The 20,309-nt window shown below is 33.8% G+C and overlaps 1 protein-coding gene across 1 annotated transcript; it reads left to right on the forward strand.

The window, feature by feature from the left end:
• The first annotated feature begins 11,600 nt into the window (after positions 1–11,600).
• Positions 11,601–17,698, forward strand: LOC132563901 (retinol dehydrogenase 14-like). Its single transcript, XM_060228661.1, has 8 exons — positions 11,601–11,676; positions 13,480–13,565; positions 14,074–14,281; positions 14,428–14,462; positions 14,691–14,891; positions 16,257–16,407; positions 16,878–17,004; positions 17,596–17,698. The coding sequence occupies exons 1-8, from the start codon at positions 11,601–11,603 to the stop codon at positions 17,696–17,698; spliced, it is 987 nt and encodes a 328-aa protein (XP_060084644.1).
• The last annotated feature ends 2,611 nt before the right edge of the window (positions 17,699–20,309 follow it).

Below are 20,309 nucleotides of genomic sequence, written 5' to 3' on the forward strand. Positions count from 1 at the left end.
ATTACATATGTTACACTATTGCACACTTTCGTTACGAAAATGGCAAGTGTTGAAAATCTTTAACCTAACCCTAACCCTAAGCCTAATCCTAATCCTAACCCTAACCCTAAGAGATATAAATTGTAAGATATACTACACTAAACATGCACCATTTGTAACATTAGACGCATAATACTTATCGCTTGTAATACGTACCACTTAAAAAATATACCACACATAACATATATCAATTTCAATATATAATAATACCATGTGCTATTTGTAACATCGAAAACTCTTATCGCGTATCACTTGTAATACCACTGGTAACATATACCACACACAAGAGATACCACATGTAACATATAGCATTCATAACATACAACATATGTCTCATTTTACAAATCGTTCTCTGTCGCAACTGTAACATATACCACTCTCAACACGTACCAACATGTAACGTATACCACTTTTAACATATACCTATCATAACATGTAATGTTTGTAACATATTCCACTTGGAACATATATATACCACTCATAAAATGTATCTCTCATAACATAAAATTTACCACTTGTAACATATACCAATCACATCATGTTATATACACCACTTGTAACATATACCATTCATAACACATACCACTTATTTACTATAACATAATTAACATGTGCCACTTTCAAAATATAACACACATAACATATAAAACCGGTATGAACCGCGTTCGACATTAAACATGTGTCACTCACATCATGTACCACTAGTAACATTTAACACTAGTAATATATACCCCTCTTGTAACTTTTGTAATATATCCCAGTGAGAACACATACTACTTTTAACAAATGTCACTTATAACACTCATAACACTTACTACTTTTAGCATATAATATATAACATTTATAACATATAGCACACTTGTAAACTATCACACACATAACATATGCTTCTTTAACATGTACCACTCATAACACGTATTACTTGTAAAAATTAACCATGTACTACTTGTAACATTTACCGCTCATAACATATACAATTGTAAAATTTACCACTTGTAACACTCACATCATGTTATATAAACGACTTGTAACATATACCATTCATAATTGCAAATGGCTAGGGTTTACTTTTAGAGTTTCATAATCAATACATTTGCAGTTTCAAAGATAACAAATACACTTAACTTAACGTTTGCTGTTCTTTTCTATTCCACATTTCACTTATTTCTCTCTAACCGCAATGAAATGCAATTATGTAACGAATTCCTTGTAGGTGTCATAACATCAAAAATGTGAAATTTCAAAAAACTTTCAATATTTGTACTTTCGAGAATAACAAAATATATTTATACTCAATTTATCATTCTCTACAATTTTGCCCAGAGAATTAATCGATTTTCGATGTTTTTTTTTCTCTCTGATCTTCAAGAAAATCCATTTCTTCATAAAGGACATCATCATTCTAAGCTCAAGAAGTCGAAAAAAAAACACTTTGAAAAGAATTTTAAAGCTTATTTCATGCCCTTTCCATTGATATATAAGGAAGTTTAGATAAACATATGCCTATTAGGAATAATTTCAGGGTTAAATCTAAAAGCGTAAAAACCACATCATAAATTGGTACATTACGGTTTTCAAAAGAAAAATGTAATTGATCTAACAATTTTGAGGTGCATTATGTAACGAATTCGATTTTTGCATTCGAATAACTATTAAGCTATAAAGAAACCGGATTAGACGAAACGACAGCATTTTCGATGAACTTTAGCTGTGTTATAATTGTTCAAAATGAAAAAAAAAATCAAAAACATGTCCAGCTTTCGTTACAAAATTGCTCGTTACATAATTGCACATTAAAATTACATATGTTACACTATTGCACACTTTCGTTACGAAAATGGCAAGTGTTGAAAATCTTTAACCTAACCCTAACCCTAAGCCTAATCCTAATCCTAACCCTAACCCTAAGAGATATAAATTGTAAGATATACTACACTAAACATGCACCATTTGTAACATTAGACGCATAATACTTATCGCTTGTAATACGTACCACTTAAAAAATATACCACACATAACATATATCAATTTCAATATATAATAATACCATGTGCTATTTGTAACATCGAAAACTCTTATCGCGTATCACTTGTAATACCACTGGTAACATATACCACACACAAGAGATACCACATGTAACATATAGCATTCATAACATACAACATATGTCTCATTTTACAAATCGTTCTCTGTCGCAACTGTAACATATACCACTCTCAACACGTACCAACATGTAACGTATACCACTTTTAACATATACCTATCATAACACATGTAACATATTCCACTTGGAACATATATAACTCATAAAATGTATCTCTCATAACATAAAATAACATATATACTCACATCATGTTATATATATATCATACCACTTTTCATAAACATAACTCATATTGTAAAATTTATCACTTGTAACATATACAAATAACATCATGTTATATACACCACTTGTAACATATACCATTCATAACACATACACTTATTTACTATAACACAATTAACATGTGCCACTTGCAACATATAAAACTCATACCACGTTCGACATTAAACATGTGTCACTCACATCATGTACCACTAGTAACATATAACACTAGTAATATATAACCCTCTTGTAACTTTTGTAATATATCCCAGTGAGAACACATACTACTTTTAACAAATGTCACTTATATCACTCATAACACTTACTACTTTTAGCATATAACATATAACATTTATAGCATATAGCACCCTTGTAAACTATCACACACATAACATATGCTTCTTTAACATGTACCACTCATAACACGTGTTACCTGTAAAAATTAACCATGTAATACTTGTAACATTTACCGCTCATAACATATACAATTGTAAAATTTACCACTTGTAACATATACCACTCACATCATGTTATATAAACGACTTGTAACATATACCATTCATAATTGCAAATGGCTAGGGTTTACTTTTAGAGTTTCATAATCAATACATTTGCAGTTTCAAAGATAACAAATACACTTAACTTAACGTTTGCTGTTCTTTTCTATTCCACATTTCACTTATTTCTCTCTAACCGCAATGAAATGCAATTATGTAACGAATTCCTTGTAGGTGTCATAACATCAAAAATGTGAAATTTCAAAAAAAAACTTTCAATATTTGTACTTTCGAGAATAACAAAATATATTTATACTCAGTTTATCATTCTCTACAATTTTGCCCAGAGAATTAATCGATTTGCGATGGGGTTTTTTTCTCTAATTTTCAAGAAAATCCATTTCTTCATAAAGGACATCATCATTCTAAGCTCAAGAAGTCGAAAAAAAAAACCATTTTGAAAAGAATTTTAAAGCTTATTTCATGCCCTTTCCATTGATATATAAGGAAGTTTAGATAAACATATGCCTATTAGGAATAATTTCAGGGTTAAATCTAAAAGCGTATAAACCACATCATAAATTGGTACATTACGTTTTTCAAAAGAAAAATGTAATTGATCTAACAATTTTGAGGTGCATTATGTAACGAATTCGATTTTTGCATTCGAATAACTATTAAGCTATAAAGAAACCGGATTAGACGAAACGACAGCATTTTCGATGAACTTTAGCTGTGTTATAATTGTTCAAAATGAAAAAAAAAATCAAAAACATGTCCAGCTTTCGTTACAAAATTGCTCGTTACATAATTGCACACTAAAATTACATATGTTACACTATTTCAAACTTTCGTTACGAAAATGGCAAGTGTTGATAATCCTTAACCTAACCCCAACCCTAACCCTAATCCTAATCCTAACCCTAACCCTAACAGATATAAATTGTAAGATATACTACACTAAACATGCACCATTTGTAACATTAGACGCATAATACTTATCGCTTGTAATACGTACCACTTATAAAATATACCACACATAACATATATCAATTTCAATATATAATAATACCATGTGCCATTTGTAACATTGAAAACTCTTATCGCGTATCACTTGTAATACCACTGGTAAAATATACCACACACACGACATACCACATGTAACATATAGCATTCATAACATACAACATATGTCTCATTTTTACAAATCGTTCTCTGTCGCAACTGTAACATATACCACTCTCAACACGTACCAACATGTAACGTATACCACTTTTAACATATACCTATCATAACACGTACTGTTTTTAACATATTCCACTTGGAACATATATACCACTCATAAAATGTATCTCTCATAACATAAAATTTACCAGTTGTAACATATACCACCCACATCATGTTATATACACCACTTTTAACATATACCATTCACAACATGTACTAATCCACTCATAACATATAACACTTTTAACATTAAACACTCATAACATGTAATACTTGTAACATATAAAACTCATAACATGTACCACTCATAACATTTACAATTTGTAAAATTTACCACTTGTAACATATACCAATCACATCATGTTATATACACCACTTGTAACATATACCATTCATAACACATACCACTTATTTACTATAACACAATTAACATGTGCCACTTGCAAAATATAACACACATAACATATAAAACTCATTATAAAACTCACGTTCGACATTAAACATGTGTCACTCACATCATGTACCACTAGTAACATATAACACTAGTAATATATACCACTCTTGTAACTTTTGTAATATATCCCAGTGAGAACACATACTACTTTTAACAAATGTCACTTATAACACTCATAACACTTACTACTTTTAGCATATACAACTCACAACATATAACATTTATAACATATAGCACACTTGTAAACTATCACACACATAACATATGTTTCTTTAACATGTACCACTCATAACACGTGTTACTTGTAAAATTTAACCATGTAATACTTGTAACATTTACCGCTCATAACATATACAATTGTAAAATTTACCACTTGTAACATATACCACTCACATCATGTTATATAAACGACTTGTAACATATACCATTCATAATTGCAAATGGCTAGGGTTTACTTTTAGAGTTTCATAATCAATACATTTGCAGTTTCAAAGATAACAAATACACTTAACTTAACGTTTGCTGTTCTTTTCTATTCCACATTTCACTTATTTCTCTCTAACCGCAATGAAATGCAATTATGTAACGAATTCCTTGTAGGTGTCATAACATCAAAAATGTGAAATTTCAAAAAACTCTAAAACTTTCAATATTTGTACTTTCGAGAATAACAAAATATATTTATACTCAGTTTATCATTCTCTACAATTTTGCCCAGAGAATTGATCGATTTTCGATGTTTTTTATTTTTTTTTTCTCTAATTTTCAAGAAAATTCATTTCTTCATAAAGGACATCGTCATTCTAAGCTCAAGAAGTCGGAAAAAAAAAATTTTGAAAAGAATTTTAAAGCTTATTTCATGCCCTTTCCATTGATATATAAGGAAGTTTAGATAAACATATGCCTATTAGGAATAATTTCAGGGTTAAATCTAAAAGCGTATAAACCACATCATAAATTGGTACATTACGTTTTTCAAAAGAAAAATGTAATTGATCTCACAATTTTGAGGTGCATTATGTAATGAATTCGATTTTCGCAGTCGAATAACTATCAAGCTATAAAGAATCCGGATTAGACGAAACGACAGCATTTTCGATGAACTTTAGCTGTGTTATGATGGTTCAAAATGAAAACAAAAATCAAAAACATGTCCAGCTTTCGTTACAAAATTGCTCGTTACATAATTGCACATTAAAGTTACATTATTGCACGATTATGTTACACTATTGCACACTTTCGTTACAAAATTGCAAACTTTCGTTACGAAAATGGCAAGTGTTGATAATCCTTAACCTAACCCCAACCCTAACCCTAATCCTAATTCTAACCCTAACCCTAACAGATATAAATTGTAAGATATACTACACTAAACATGCACCATTTGTAACATTAGACGCATAATACTTATCGCTTGTAATACGTACCACTTATAAAATATACCACACATAACATATATCAATTTCAATATATAATAATACCATGTGCCATTTGTAACATCGAAAACTCTTATCGCGTATCACTTGTAATACCACTGGTAAAATAAACCACACACAAGACATTACGAAAATGGCAAGTGATGATAATCCTTAACCTAACCCCAACCCTAACCCTAACACTAACCCTAACCCTAAACCCTAACCCTCACCCTCATCCTAACCCTAACCCCAACCCCAACCCCAACCCCAACCCTAACCTTAACCCTAAAGCTAACCCTAACCCAAAAGCCCATGTCACTGAGTAGCAGAAGGACCTTTCTGAGTAGCAAAATACTAATAACCATTACCCTAACCCTAACCCTAAGTAGCAGTCAACATACCTGACTAATAATGAGAAACGATAAGCATTCCGTCAGCACGCCATGAATCCGTATTCCCATTGTTGTATGCCGACTAGTTCCTTCACTCTAAGCCGGAGAACATGTTAGACCAAATATTAAAATGATAGAACTCCACCTCACTACGTCATGTGAGTCATTAAATGACATTGACGAGTTAGTAGGTGTACATTTTTACAAATAAAAACTCATCCTAACTCCGCATCCCTTAGTCACAAGACCTATCTCATGATATTGACGAGTTGGTAGGTGTTCACTACACGTAAAACCCCCCTAACCCTACCCTAAAGCTAACCATAACCCAAAAGCCTATGTCACTGAGTAGCAAAAGGACCTTTCTGAGTAGCAAAATACTAATAACCATTACCCTAACCCTAACCCAAACACTAAGTAGCAGTCAACATACCTGACTATTCATGAGAAACGATAAGCTTTCCGTCAGCACGCCATCAATCAATATTCCCATTGTTGTATGCCGACTAGTTCCTTTACTCTAAGCCGCATAACATGTTAGATCAAAGATTAAAAAAGAGATAACTCCGCCTCAATAAGTCACGTGAGCCATTAAATGAAATTGACGAGTTGGAAGGTGTACATTTTAACAAATAAAAACTCATCCTAACTCCGCATCCCTTAGTCACAAGACCTATCTCATGACATTGACGAGTTGGTATGTGCTCACTACTCGTAAAAACTCCTTAACCCTAACCTTAACCCAAAAGCCCATGTCACTGCGTAGCAAAAAGACCTTTCTGAGTAGCAAATTACTAACAAACCATTACCCTAACCCTAACCCTAACCAACAGTCAACATACCTGACTAATAATGAGAAACGATAAGCATTCCGTCAGCATGGCATCAATCAATATTCCCATTGTTGTATGCTGACTAGTTCCTTAACTCTAAGCCGCAGAAGATGTTAGACCAAAGATTAAAAAGAGATAACCCCGCCTCACTAAATCACGTGAGCCATAAAATGACATTGACGAGTTGGAAGGTGTACAATTTTACAAATAAAAACTCATCCTAACTCCGCCTCCCTTAGTCATAAGACCTGTCTCATGATATTGAAGAGTAGGTATGTGCTCACTACTCCTAAAAAAACTCTTACCCTAACCCTAACCTTAATCCTAACCCAAAAACCCATGTCACTGAGTAGCAAAGGGACCTTTCTGAGTAGCAAAATACTAATAACCATTACCCTAACCCTAAGTAGCAGTCAACATACCTGACTAATAATGAGAAACGATAAGCATTCCGTCAGCACGCCATGAATCCATATTCCCGTTGTTGTATGCCGACTAGTTCCTTCACTCTAAGCTGGAGAACATATTAGACCAAAGATTTAAAAGATATAATTCCGCCTCCCTAAGTCACGTGAGCCATTAAATGACATTGATGATTTGGAAGGTGTACATTTTTACAAATAAAAACTCATCCTTACTCTGCCTCCCTTAGTCACAAGACCTATCTCATGACATTGACGAGTTGGTAGGTGCTCACTACTCGTAAAAAACCCCTAACCCTAACCCAAAAGCCCATGTCAATGAGTAGCAAAAGAACCTTTCTGAGTAGCAAATAACTAATAACCATTACCCTAACCCTAACCCTAAATAGCAGTCAACATACCTGACTAATAATGAGAAACGATAAGCATTCCGTCGGCACGCCATGAATCAATATTCCCATTGTTGTATACCGAATAGTTCCTTCACTCTAAGCCGGAGAACATGATAGACCTAAGATTAAAAAGAGATAATTCCGCCTCCCTAAATCACGTGTGCCATTAAATGACATTAACGAGTTGAAAGGTGTACATTTTAACAAATAAAAACTCATCCTAACTCGTACTCCCTTAGTCAAAAGACCTATCTCATGACATTGACGAGTTGGTAGGTGCCCAATACTTGTAAAAACCCCCTGTTGTTGCTGCTGTTGAATTGTTCCTGTTGTTTGGCTGTTCCTGTTTTTAGGTTTCTCCTGTTTTGGGTTGTTCTTGTTGTTGGCCTCTTCCTGTTGGGTTGTTCCTGTTGTATGTTGTTCTTGTTGTCGGATTGTTCCTGTTGTTTGGTTGTTCCTGTTTTTGCACTGTTCGAGTTGTTGGGCTGTTCCTGTTGTTTTTTTTCTTGTTATTGAGTAGTTCCTGTTGTGGGTTGTTCCTGTTGTTTGGTTGTCCCTGTTGTTGGGATGTTCCTGTTGTTGGGTTATTCCTGTTGTTTGTTCCTGTTATTGATTAGTTCCTGTTGTTCGGTTGTTCCTGTTGTTTGGTTGTTCCTGTTGTTGGGATGTTCCTGTTGTTGGGTTATTCCTGTTATTTGTTCCCGTTATTGATTAGTTCCTGTTGTTCGGTTGTTCCTGTTGTTTGGTTGTTCCTGTTGTTGGGATGTTCCTGTTGTTGGGTTATTCCTGTTGTTTGTTCCTATTATTGATTAGTTCCTGTTGTTCGGTTGTTCCTGCTTTTAGGTTGTTCTTGTTGTGGGTTGTGCCTTTTGTTTGGCTGTTCGTGTTGTTAGGTTTCTCCTGCTGTGGGTTATTCCCGTTGTTGGGTTGTTCCTGTTGTTAGGTTTTTCCTGTTGTGGATTGTTCCTGTTGTTGGACTGTTCGTGTTATCGGGTTGTTTCTGATGTTGGACTCTTCGTGTTGTTGGGATGTTCCTGTTGTTGGACTGATTTTGTTGTAGATTGTTCCTGTTGTAGGTTGTTCGTGTTGTTGGATTGTTCCTGTTGTTGGGTTATTCCTGTTGTTTGTTCCCGTTATTGATTAGTTCCTGTTGTTCGGTTGTTCCTGTTGTTTGCTTGTTCCTGTTGTTGGGATGTTCCTGTTGTTGGGTTATTCCTGTTGTTTGTTCCCGTTATTGATTAGTTTCTGTTGTTCGGTTGTTCCTGTTGTTTGGTTGTTCCTGTTGTTGGGATGTTCCTGTTGTTGGGTTATTCCTGTTGTTTGTTCCTATTATTGATTAGTTCCTGTTGTTCGGTTGTTCCTGCTTTTAGGTTGTTCTTGTTGTGGGTTGTGCCTTTTGTTTGGCTGTTCGTGTTGTTAGGTTTCTCCTGCTGTGGGTTATTCCCGTTGTTGGGTTGTTCCTGTTGTTAGGTTTTTCCTGTTGAGGGTTGTTCCTGTTGTTAGGTTTTTCCTGTTGTGGATTGTTCCTGTTGTTGGACTGTTCGTGTTATCGGGTTGTTTCTGATGTTGGACTCTTCGTGTTGTTGGGATGTTCCTGTTGTTGGACTGATTTTGTTGTAGATTGTTCCTGTTGTAGGTTGTTCGTGTTGTTGGATTGTTCCTGTTGTTGGGTTGTTCCTGCTGTTGGGTTTTCCCGTTGTTGGGTAGTTCCTGCTGTTGGGTTTTCCCGTTGTTGGGTTGTGCCTGCTCTTAGGTTTTTCTTGTTGTGGGTTGTTCCTGTTCTTGGGTTGTTACTGCTGTTTAACTGTTCCTGTTGTTTGGCCGTTCCAGTTGTAAGGTTTCTCCTGTTTTGGGTTGTTCCTGTTGTTGGTCTGTTTCTAATGTTAGATTTTTCCTGTTGTAGGTTGTTCTTGTTGTAGGATTGTTCCTGTTGTTTGGTTGTTCCTTTTGTTGGGATGTTCCTGTTGTTGGTTGTTCCTGTTGTTGAGTTAATCATGTTGTTGGGATGTTCATGTTGTTAGGCTGATTCTGTTGTTGAATTGTTCCTGTTGTTGAGCTGATTCTGTTGTTGGGTTGTTCCTGTTGTTGGGTAGTTCCTGTTGTCGAACTGTTTCTGCTGTTGGGTTGTTCCTGTTATGGGTTATTCCTGTTGTTGGGTTGTTTCTGTTGTGGGTTGTTCCTGTTAATGAGCTGTTTCTGTTGTTAGGTTGTTTCTGTTGTTGGGTTGTTCCTGTGTTTGGTTGTTTCTGTTGTTGGGTTGTTCCTGTTGTTGGGTTGTATCTGTTGTTTGGTTGTTCCTGTGTTTGGTTGTTTCTGTTGTTGGGTTGTTCCTGTGTTTAGTTGTTTCTGTTGTTGGGTTGTTCCTGTGTTTGGTGATTTTTTTTCTTACATTCTGACTGTTATTCACTGAGACGATCAACATATCTCGAGGCTGGGTTGACCTTGAATTCGTGCAAGTCGAACTAATTTACGCGCAGTACATTACTGCAATTACAAGGAGAGTAATTGTAGATCTAATCTGACCAACTTATATGTAACTGATATTCCTGAGAATCTGGTTAATAGAAAGATTTCAACTTGCGGAGTCTCAACTGTATTCACGTGACTAAACGTGATCGTAAAGCAAACAAAAAAGTCATGTGTCTTTCTATAGAATCTGAAAATTTTACATGTACATTTTTTCTTGATGACAGTGGTACTTCTGTTGATCCTAAATCAGTTTTGCTATCATATCCTTTTTCATTTAAAAACTCTTTTTTAAGTGGGAAATCGATTTCCCAAAGTGTCTTTTTCGATTTCACGATTTTATGCAATCGCGGTTGTCTAGTTTAGGCTACAAGGCTGGTACTTAATCTCACATTTTTCCATCAGTTCGTATCCGAGAGATTGTCGTTCATTTAAAATGTGGGTGATTAATTTATCATTAATAATTGGAATATTGCGAAATTAATGTACCGGCAAACATTACCAAATAGACAGAATTTTTTTTTTGCAATTTTTGATATATCACAACATTGAGTAAACAATATCAACCAATACACCAAATCTTTTTAATGGCATTGTTTGGTCAACCTCTGGTGCTTCTAATCTGTGACAATTAAAATTTTAAATATTTGTAGCTAATTGTGTTCTTGTCTTTCTTTTTCATATGAATAACTCTTTGTATTTGTTAATGTGCCATTATTATGATTGAGTATTAGTATATTTCTGAAATACATTTAAAGTCACAATGCAGTGACCATGTTCATTCACTTTATTCACATCATTGTGTAGTTATTTAGGTGACAGGATGGAGGATACAGTTTACAATATGTAACCACAGAATAACTTATTGATAGAAATTGAAAGCGATTACCTGGTGATTAGATAGACTAAATACAAAGAGCACTTCTCCACAGTATCAACACAGCCATTATCAGTCATCATTCAGGCTTATCTAACACTACTTTATTTACAGTCCAGCTCTAGTATATCTAAATATAGGCAGAATGATATCAGTTAACAAGGGTCAACATTCAAAGTAAATATAATCTGTCTACCATCACATTAACACAACCGAATATGGGTTCTCACCTGTCTTTCCCTAGGGTTACCCTGACAAAGGAGAAAATTGTCATTGTTACCGGTGCTAACACAGGTAGGTCCATGACACACATAATATACGATACAGTTCACTTATATAAACAACGACTCAAGTAATGTATCAAGGGTTTTAGATCTCTGCATGTTAATGTAACCCTGGTAAAATACTAGCCGCAATATACCACTCAGCTAGAGAGAACTTCTCTATAGCTCGATTGGTTGAGCGTGAGACTAGTAAGCCAGGGGTCCCGGGTTCGATTCCTAGCGAAGGCATTGAGCTGAAAAATGACCTCTGTTACATCAACATGGCCATTACAAATGAAGACAGGAAGATGGATACGATTTACATGCCGATTAAGACGCTTACTCTTCCGGAACAAATGGTTTTGTTCTCCGTTTATGTTTTACAGGAATCCCCATGTAAATCTTTCTTTGTTCATAGATTGACCTAGTTTTATTGACTGAGTTTTTGTATGATGTATTTGTATACAATATCTATTGTTAATTGTTGTGTATAAACCTTTTGGTAGATTTTATTTCCTGTATGTTACAAACCTAAATGTCCCATAGGCTCCTTACAACGTGTTCGCACTTCTACCCATTTTGTATTTGAATATTGTTACAATGACTGCAACCATTGAAAACTTCTGACCAACATACACGTATAACAAAATATGTTCCAAAATCAACATCAGATCTATTTTCCTCATACATTATACATCTTAGAGTATTTTGAAACATCTATAACCCAGCAAGTAGCATATGAGAGGAAAAGTATAGGTAGTTGCTCTCACGAAGAAGAGGTTCGTGTTATTTACAGTTTAAAAAACCAAGCATCCTTTGTATATTGATACTGTAACGTGCAACCCTGTCAACTATTTGTTATGAGGGTCAGAAACGTGAGAAAGTCTCAGATTACCTTGCTGGGAATCTATTTGAATCAGCTTGACGAATTGAGGGTCTACTGACGAAGCAAAATATATACAGATATGCATATGAATGGAATACACTATATTACACTTTGTACAGGTTAAAGGGACTAAAAATCACCAATGAATGAGTTCTGATTCTGTATACGCTTATTTAGCGTTATTAAAACAATTACTCGGGGTTTCCTACTCTTATGGTTTATAACTGCATGGATATTCAGTGCAAACCATACCGAGTTGCATGAAGGGACTTCTTTAGTTTGAACTAAGCAAGCAAACTATTGGGTTGAGCAACTTATCTCACTGTCGCATCGAACTAATCTACACGTAGTTCAAACTAGGCCTAGCGAACCAATTCACAGGAACCATATAGCGACTATCTCACTAAGGCAACTTTAATTACATCGGATGAGGCAATCTTTCAGGCCTATCACCAGTAAACACTATCAGTCCTCTGCTATTCTTTGCCTACATGCCATGTATAAATCGTATAAATATTGATATAGTTCTTATACGTCATCAATTTACGAATGTTACTATATAATGCGTGAAGCCTAGTGTGACGTCAGGTTTACAAATACATTTGTACATTGACGGTATAAAGGAAACCATAGATATAGAGCAACACAACTTTAAGTATTACGTCGAAATGTGTTGTTCTTTGTTTTTTGGGTACATTTTTACAATATTTGTCTGAATAATCAATCAATCGATAAAAAAAATACATATAAGTTTCCATTTAATCTCTGCTTTCCGAAACCATTGCAATATTTTGCATTTTATTGGTAGAATTGAAAAAAATCCTTACATTGATTGATTAAATGGTATATGAAATAAAATCAACATTTTTGATCTGATATGATCTACGTATATATCGGTTGAACATTGATTATTATTTTGCTAAATAAAACTAAATTCAAATCAAACAGGTATAGGATACGAAACAGCCAAATGGATAGCCATGATGGGAGCCACAGTCATATTGGGCTGTCGGTCGGAAGAGAAGGCAAGGGAGGTAAGCCTTAATACTATTTTCTCATTCATCCTTATTCAAAGTATATATCTGTTAAGTGTCTTCAAATAAAATAAGACAGCAATGGTAGCGGGGAAGAATTACTGAAAGTGTTTAGCTGATATGCTTTGAGCATTTTTAAAATTGCAACTACAGAATATTATAACTTATGTTTATTAATATCTTGTTTGTATTTAAGCGTCGTAAGAATGACTCGTAAATTAAATTTGATAAAGAAATTAATTGTCACCAGCATATTTGTGTATTTGTTTTATTCATTCCTAACTGAGGTTTGAGTTATTTTGTGGGTATGGTATCATAAATAAATATTTACCTAAGGTATTATTGTTGTCACAATTATAATATAATCTAAATGGATAATGATATATATACAGCCGTAACTCGGGCGAAATTTAAACTTCGACATAATTTACATATAACATAGCAACCAGAATATCGTCATATAAAATTATCATAATTTTATGTTTTTATCCTGTCTTAATTCACATAGGCGATGGCAAAGATAAATGCGGAATTCCAGGCAGAGAAAGACCTCAAAACACCAGGAGTGGTGGATTATCAAGAACTTAGCCTAGAGTTCATAAAATTGGACTGTGCAAGTCTCCAGTCAGTGATGGGTTTTGTCAAGACTTTCAAGGAATCTGGTCGACAATTACACGTTCTTGTGTGCAACGCTGGAATAGGCATGAGTAAACAGGGTGAATTATTTACATGTAATTTAAGGTAGTATTCTTAATATAGTTCTAATTCCTATTTTCAAGAGGCACATGTATGATTTATGTTTCATTTCTTATCATAGTGCTATGAATAAAATCGCAAATATTCTTCATTTTTGTTTTTACAGCATACACAGATGATGGGTATGAACTCATGTTTCAGGTAATTACACGTTTCAAAATATTCATCTTGTTTGTGAAAAACGCTATGAGCTTTATAATTTCTTCGATATAATTTTGATTGATCAATCAAAGGCAGTTTTATGACTGTACATAAAATTGAAATTATTATAATATGATCATCTTCATTGCGTAAAACAATTATTTGAAATATTTATTAAAAATTTTGTATGCGTGTGTTTTTGGAATTTTTTACTTCTTAAATTTACAGGTAAATTATTTGAGCCAATACCTGTTATCTGCTCATCTGTTGCCCATTATGAAGACTTCTGGAGAAGACTGTCGTATAGTACTTGTGTCTAGTGAGGTGCATCGTTACTCCGAACTTAAATTGGACAGAATACAGGGAAGACAGTATAATGAACGTAATTTTCGACGAACATTGTTCTACGGAAATTCGAAAGCATTCCAGGTACCTTATGGAATATTGTTTTTAAAAGTAATTTACAATGATCACGTTGCCTGTGACTTTATTTTAGTGTTATGATAACTAGATAATGTTATTTTTTATGTAACTATTGTTGAATTAAAAACAAAGCAAAGCATGACTGTTACGTGCGTTTCTATATAATAATCCATCCTGTTAACGGCAATAGTCGTAATGCAAAAAATAATCCAGAGTACAATTTGATTAACTCAAATGATCTGACCACATGGGGGCAATGTATAAGGTTTGCCTTCCGAAAGATAAGTAATTGAATTACAATTCAAATAATCTGCCATTCCAGGTCCGCCATTTCATTAACACGGGGTTTGAAGTGTCAATCTATAGTTTATTATTTAACAACCCAAGGAACTTATCACCTAATTTTTCCTTACATAGCAAGCTACTACCGACGTATGTACAGGTTAGCTGTTTATATACTGTGGCGCAAACAATAGATTAACAAGGAGCCACTCTACCGGTCTCATTTATGACTTCAGGTTTCGAAACTCAGTCGGGACATTTTAATTTAATCTTTTTTAAAATCTGTTTTATTTTTCAATTTTAATTTCATCTATATTCAGTCGTTTTCGAGTATATTTCAACTATGGTACATGTGAATACCAAATTATCTATAAAGAAATGTTTTTAAGAACAAAAGCATTTTTTACCCAGATTAGTGTTTCTCGTATTACAGGAACCCTATATTCGGATACTTTATTTTTTTAATATAGTTTTTAAACACGTATTACAGGTAAGCTCGTTATGATAAGAGAAAAAACAACAAGAAAATAGCAACATGCCGACATAATCATAATTCAATAAAACTAGGGCAAAATATGAACAAAAGAAAGATTTACACGGAGACAAAAGTACGAGAAGAATAAGACCAGGTGTACCGGAAGAGCAAGCGTCTTCTTTTTCATCGACGAAATCCGTCATGTAAATCTTGGTCAGTTCAATTAAGTAATGTCACGTTCTTATTGAGAACAAAGTATAAAACAATGGGACCAACAGGCAAACAAATGAGTATCAAACACATAAAACATCTCTCAATGCGATCACTATGACGATTGTAAAACTTCCCCATAATTTTGATCAATCAGTATCGTTTAAAACCCCATGTTACAAGCATGTCCGTCAGTTGACGACTTCTTCCACTAAAATCGTGATGATGGGATAAAAATATAAGGATGATAATAAGATAAAACAAAGAATTTAAGATATATAAAACATTTATATAAATAGAACTACAGATCAATTAAACCTTAACACAAAAAGGGTCATGTTTACTTACATCAGAAATAAGAACAATGCACCATTGAAAGCGAAGATTTTGATTTTTTGTTGAAGGTCATGCAGATGTTTAGTATGAACCGACGACTTCAAAATTCAAACGTCACAGTATCAAGTTTACATCCGGGTGTTGTGCAGACAGAAGTAACAAGAAACTTTAGTGATATGGGACCTTGGGCTCTTCTGTTCAGCATAGGGAAATTGATTGGTGAACATGAATTGATAAACTAAGTGTTTTAAAATGACTCTAGAGAGATGTTCCATTGATTTAATTTAAAATTCATTTTGATGACATTATATGCATAATAAACAGTTTAACCTTAGTTTTCATGGCAACAGAAATTCCGCGTATTTATATCCATTCTTAATATGTAAATAAAACAAAAATGGTCTTGTTCTACTTTAATGGAAAACATCATTTTCTAAATTTACCAATATACAATCACAAATTAGATATACAGTTTTATTTGTGAGATAGATGCTGTTGTATCTTTTATAGATATTTTCCCACTTCAGTCAAAATCAATTACATCATTCAAATAATATCTCAATTTTTATATAAAGAACTTTTTTTTTACTTGAAATCAACAAGATAAGATTGCAACAATGTGAACGGGAAGGCAAAACATTACAGATTACCACATTTGTTTCTGATTAATTTCCCTTTTTATCTTATAGGCGCGTCAAAAACTCCATATGAAGGAGCTGAGACCACAATCAATGCAGCCGTGAACCCGGCACTTCAAGACGTCCGTGATGTGTATTATAGTGACTGTAAACCCAACACTCCACACAGTAGAACTAGGTAAGTTAATCAAAATATGATGAAGAATGTTTTCATATATTCAGATACGCGATCCATGTTATACTATTGGTACTGTACACTAAGCCATAGTAAGTTAACGTACACTTCATCGTTAGAAACTGTATATAATGTTCGACGCTTCTGAGAGAACATTTCTTATGAAAAAGGATTGCAAAAATCAATGAAAATGTTTGCAAACACTAATCGACATTAAAGCAAAAAATGAAAAATAATATCTTCAGTGTTTATATTTCACTTAATTTCTATTTTTCTAACAATCGCTCTTCAAAATATTACATTTTGTATTTGCTTGTACTTTTTATTAATCGTAAGACCTATGAAAAGTGTAATGTTTACTTGAACTTCATAAGGTCATATATCAAATGTCAAACAAGGTGGCATGCATTTAAATTTCAATTCTAGTGCCCCACTTTTAACGATGATATATGAATCTGCGTTCCTTTTAACATTGGATACTATGACCGTGTGCCAGACTTATATAAAATATATCGAGATAACAGTATATGTAATTATTGTTTGTGATACTGATTAATACTTTACCTTGTTGACAAGATGTTTTATTGTACTTAGAAATAAGCAGAACCAGGAAACGTTATGGACATACACTCAAAACTGTCTTAAGGAAGGAGGTTTTCTTCCTGACGATATCATCAAGTGTTTGGACGGGGAATGAAGATTTCCTGCTGGACTATATATTATTGTATTAACGTGATAATATTGGAACAAGAAAGATACTTCGCGAGTTGGTTTATCGAGTATACACAGTGAAATCGCAACAAATACTGGTCTGAATGACACCCATGTACATACTGCAGTGTTAGTCCATGCAAGTGAGTTGGAAACCTTGTAAAGGTGGTGTTTTGATCTTCTGTACGCATCCACGCAAAAAAAAGTACTTCCCACAATTTTATTAGTATTAATTTATGGCTGGATCATTCTGGTAGAAGAGGAGACTGCTGTGTTACTATACCATAATTCAACAAAACTTACTTCCGTTCGGTAGTTATTGTCAAACCTTTCAAGACTTGTCCATGCACAAATTAATGACAGTATATGCAAATTCTGGCTAAGCTGGACATCATTTCATAACCGATGTTCTTTTTGTATTATAACTTAGTAACTGGGCAGCCATTTAATTACCAATTACCTCAGATACAGACAAGATGTTGTATAAATATGATTGATCTATTGAAAATAGAGTCTAACGAACTTGCCATGGTGGAAAGGTCTTCATGTTCGAATTTTAAAAGTGTTATTCTAGCAAAGTCAGCGATTTAATCATGATAGCATTTATCCAGTGAAATAATAGAAACGATCGAGATCTCAAGCGATGTTAATCGAAATATTGTGTTCAAATACTAAGATAATTGGTGAAGTTTTTCCGTATACTTATTTTTTTTATCAAAGATCCATTGTTATGAAAATTTCTATCACAATGCACTGAACTGTGGGAATAGTGAAATTTGACTGCTAATTGACAAGGGATGGAATTCTCCATACTATTCTACTTCACAGCTGACACTGTAAAAACCTTAGACAAATGTTCGAGCAATACCATTCAAACAACAAAAGAACTTTTTTCATGGACGTTTTATCTCTGTTTCATTAAATGTGTGTCTATATGATGTAATTATGTAGTATAGCATGGTACAGATTAAGCCAATAACTGTTTACCTATCCAGTAAGACATATGCAATAAAATTCTGAAAAGAAGTTGCAAGGTATTTGATTAAAGTGCTATATGCTCAATTGAAAATCATATTTATATTACATCCGATCAGAAAATAATACGAGAATAATGACATAAAAAACGTCTTTCTATACCGGAAAAATGAAAAGAGGGTGTAGAATGAACGACAAAATGACTTATAAAAACGTGAAACTCAACTAAGAGAAACATATTAAGACACGAAACCGAAACCGGTTATAGTCTAATTTTGTACTAAATTATCAGCTTTCTGGAAAGGTGTGTGTCTTCTGCTTCATTGATCAGTGACCATCTCAAAGAAAATTATAATCTACTTCAGGTAATGTCAGGTCCTCAAAGATACAAAATTCACAAAATACACACAAATTTAGAACTAGATATAGCCGAACCAAATAATGAATCAAATAACATTACAAAGCTGTTTGTCCTTGCACTCTTCAGTGACGATATGAGATTAAATTTTCAAACATATGACGCGTCTGCGGAAAATGTCAAAATTTAGATTGGGGCGCAAGGCGGTTATAATCAATAAATATTTTCTGCAGTTAATATTTTTTCAATACAGATCGATTGATTTTACACCCTTGTGATACTCGAATCATGTTTAAATCAAAATCATAAGTGTATTATATATTGCCTTATGGGTTGTTTGCAATAATAGGTCTGTTTATTAAGATTTTGTATTGGTCGGATTTATACTGACTTGGTTTATACAAAACTCACAGTGTCGTAACATATAAAAGAGGGACCTCCTTACCTTGTCCTGTTAGGTATTTATGACTATAACTGATCACTAGTAGATATGCATGTTAACTGATTTCAGTTGAATAAGATTACATAGTGTTTCTCGCAGCATCATTCAGTCTAATTGTTATCACCATATCTAGTGTCTGGTTAGATATGTGTGTTTACATCGACCCTTCCATCGCAATTCATTACATGTAAAATATATGCACATCTTATTTAACCATCTTGTACAACACACTTGAGAAACACGTGATTTATCATTACTTACAATCATTACAAATTGTGAAAAAGTTTCAGACTAACAGACTTAAACAGAAAGAAAACCTAAAATCAACGTTTTTTTTCCCTGTCATTCTATCAAATGCGAAAGAATGGTTCCGTGTGTCTATTTTTTGCATAACAGCGGATCTCGAACAGTTTTGCTATTCTGACAAGTTCATTTAACAAAATAGTCGCAAAATGTATCAACTACGTTCATCACATTACGATAACTGCGAACTCTTGCGAGATGTTTACTTAACATAGGGCAATGCTGTTGATTCTTAACTTTACGTACAAAGTGTACGAAATAACAATAAGACGACTAACCAACCATTTACTATCATCTACTACTCTGTTTAAATGTGTACAGTTCAGATATCAGGTACCCGAGGTCACAATGTAGATTACCAGTCACGTGTGGCAATACACTAGTGCAGTCGATTATGGGTGGCCACCTTTCTTTCCACAGGGTTACCCTGCCAAAGGAAAGAAGTGTTATAGTAAGTGGTGCTAACACAGGTAGGCGATATCAACGCGTTATTTCGAACTTTTTGATATCATTATTTTT

Source organism: Ylistrum balloti, unplaced genomic scaffold (assembly GCF_031769215.1).
Source record: "Ylistrum balloti isolate Yb309-2 unplaced genomic scaffold, AGI_CSIRO_Ybal_v1 Utg371906, whole genome shotgun sequence".
Taxonomy (NCBI): domain Eukaryota; kingdom Metazoa; phylum Mollusca; class Bivalvia; order Pectinida; family Pectinidae; genus Ylistrum; species Ylistrum balloti.

Coding starts and splice junctions, on each gene's coding strand:
- LOC132563901 (XM_060228661.1), top strand. CDS start 11,601: ATGGGTTCTCACCTGTCTTTCCCTAGGGTTACCCTGACAAAGGAGAAA. Junction 14,463..14,690: donor GGTATGAACTCATGTTTCAG/GTAATTACACGT, acceptor TTAAATTTACAG/GTAAATTATTTGAGCCAATA. Junction 17,005..17,595: donor ACTCCACACAGTAGAACTAG/GTAAGTTAATCA, acceptor TATTGTACTTAG/AAATAAGCAGAACCAGGAAA.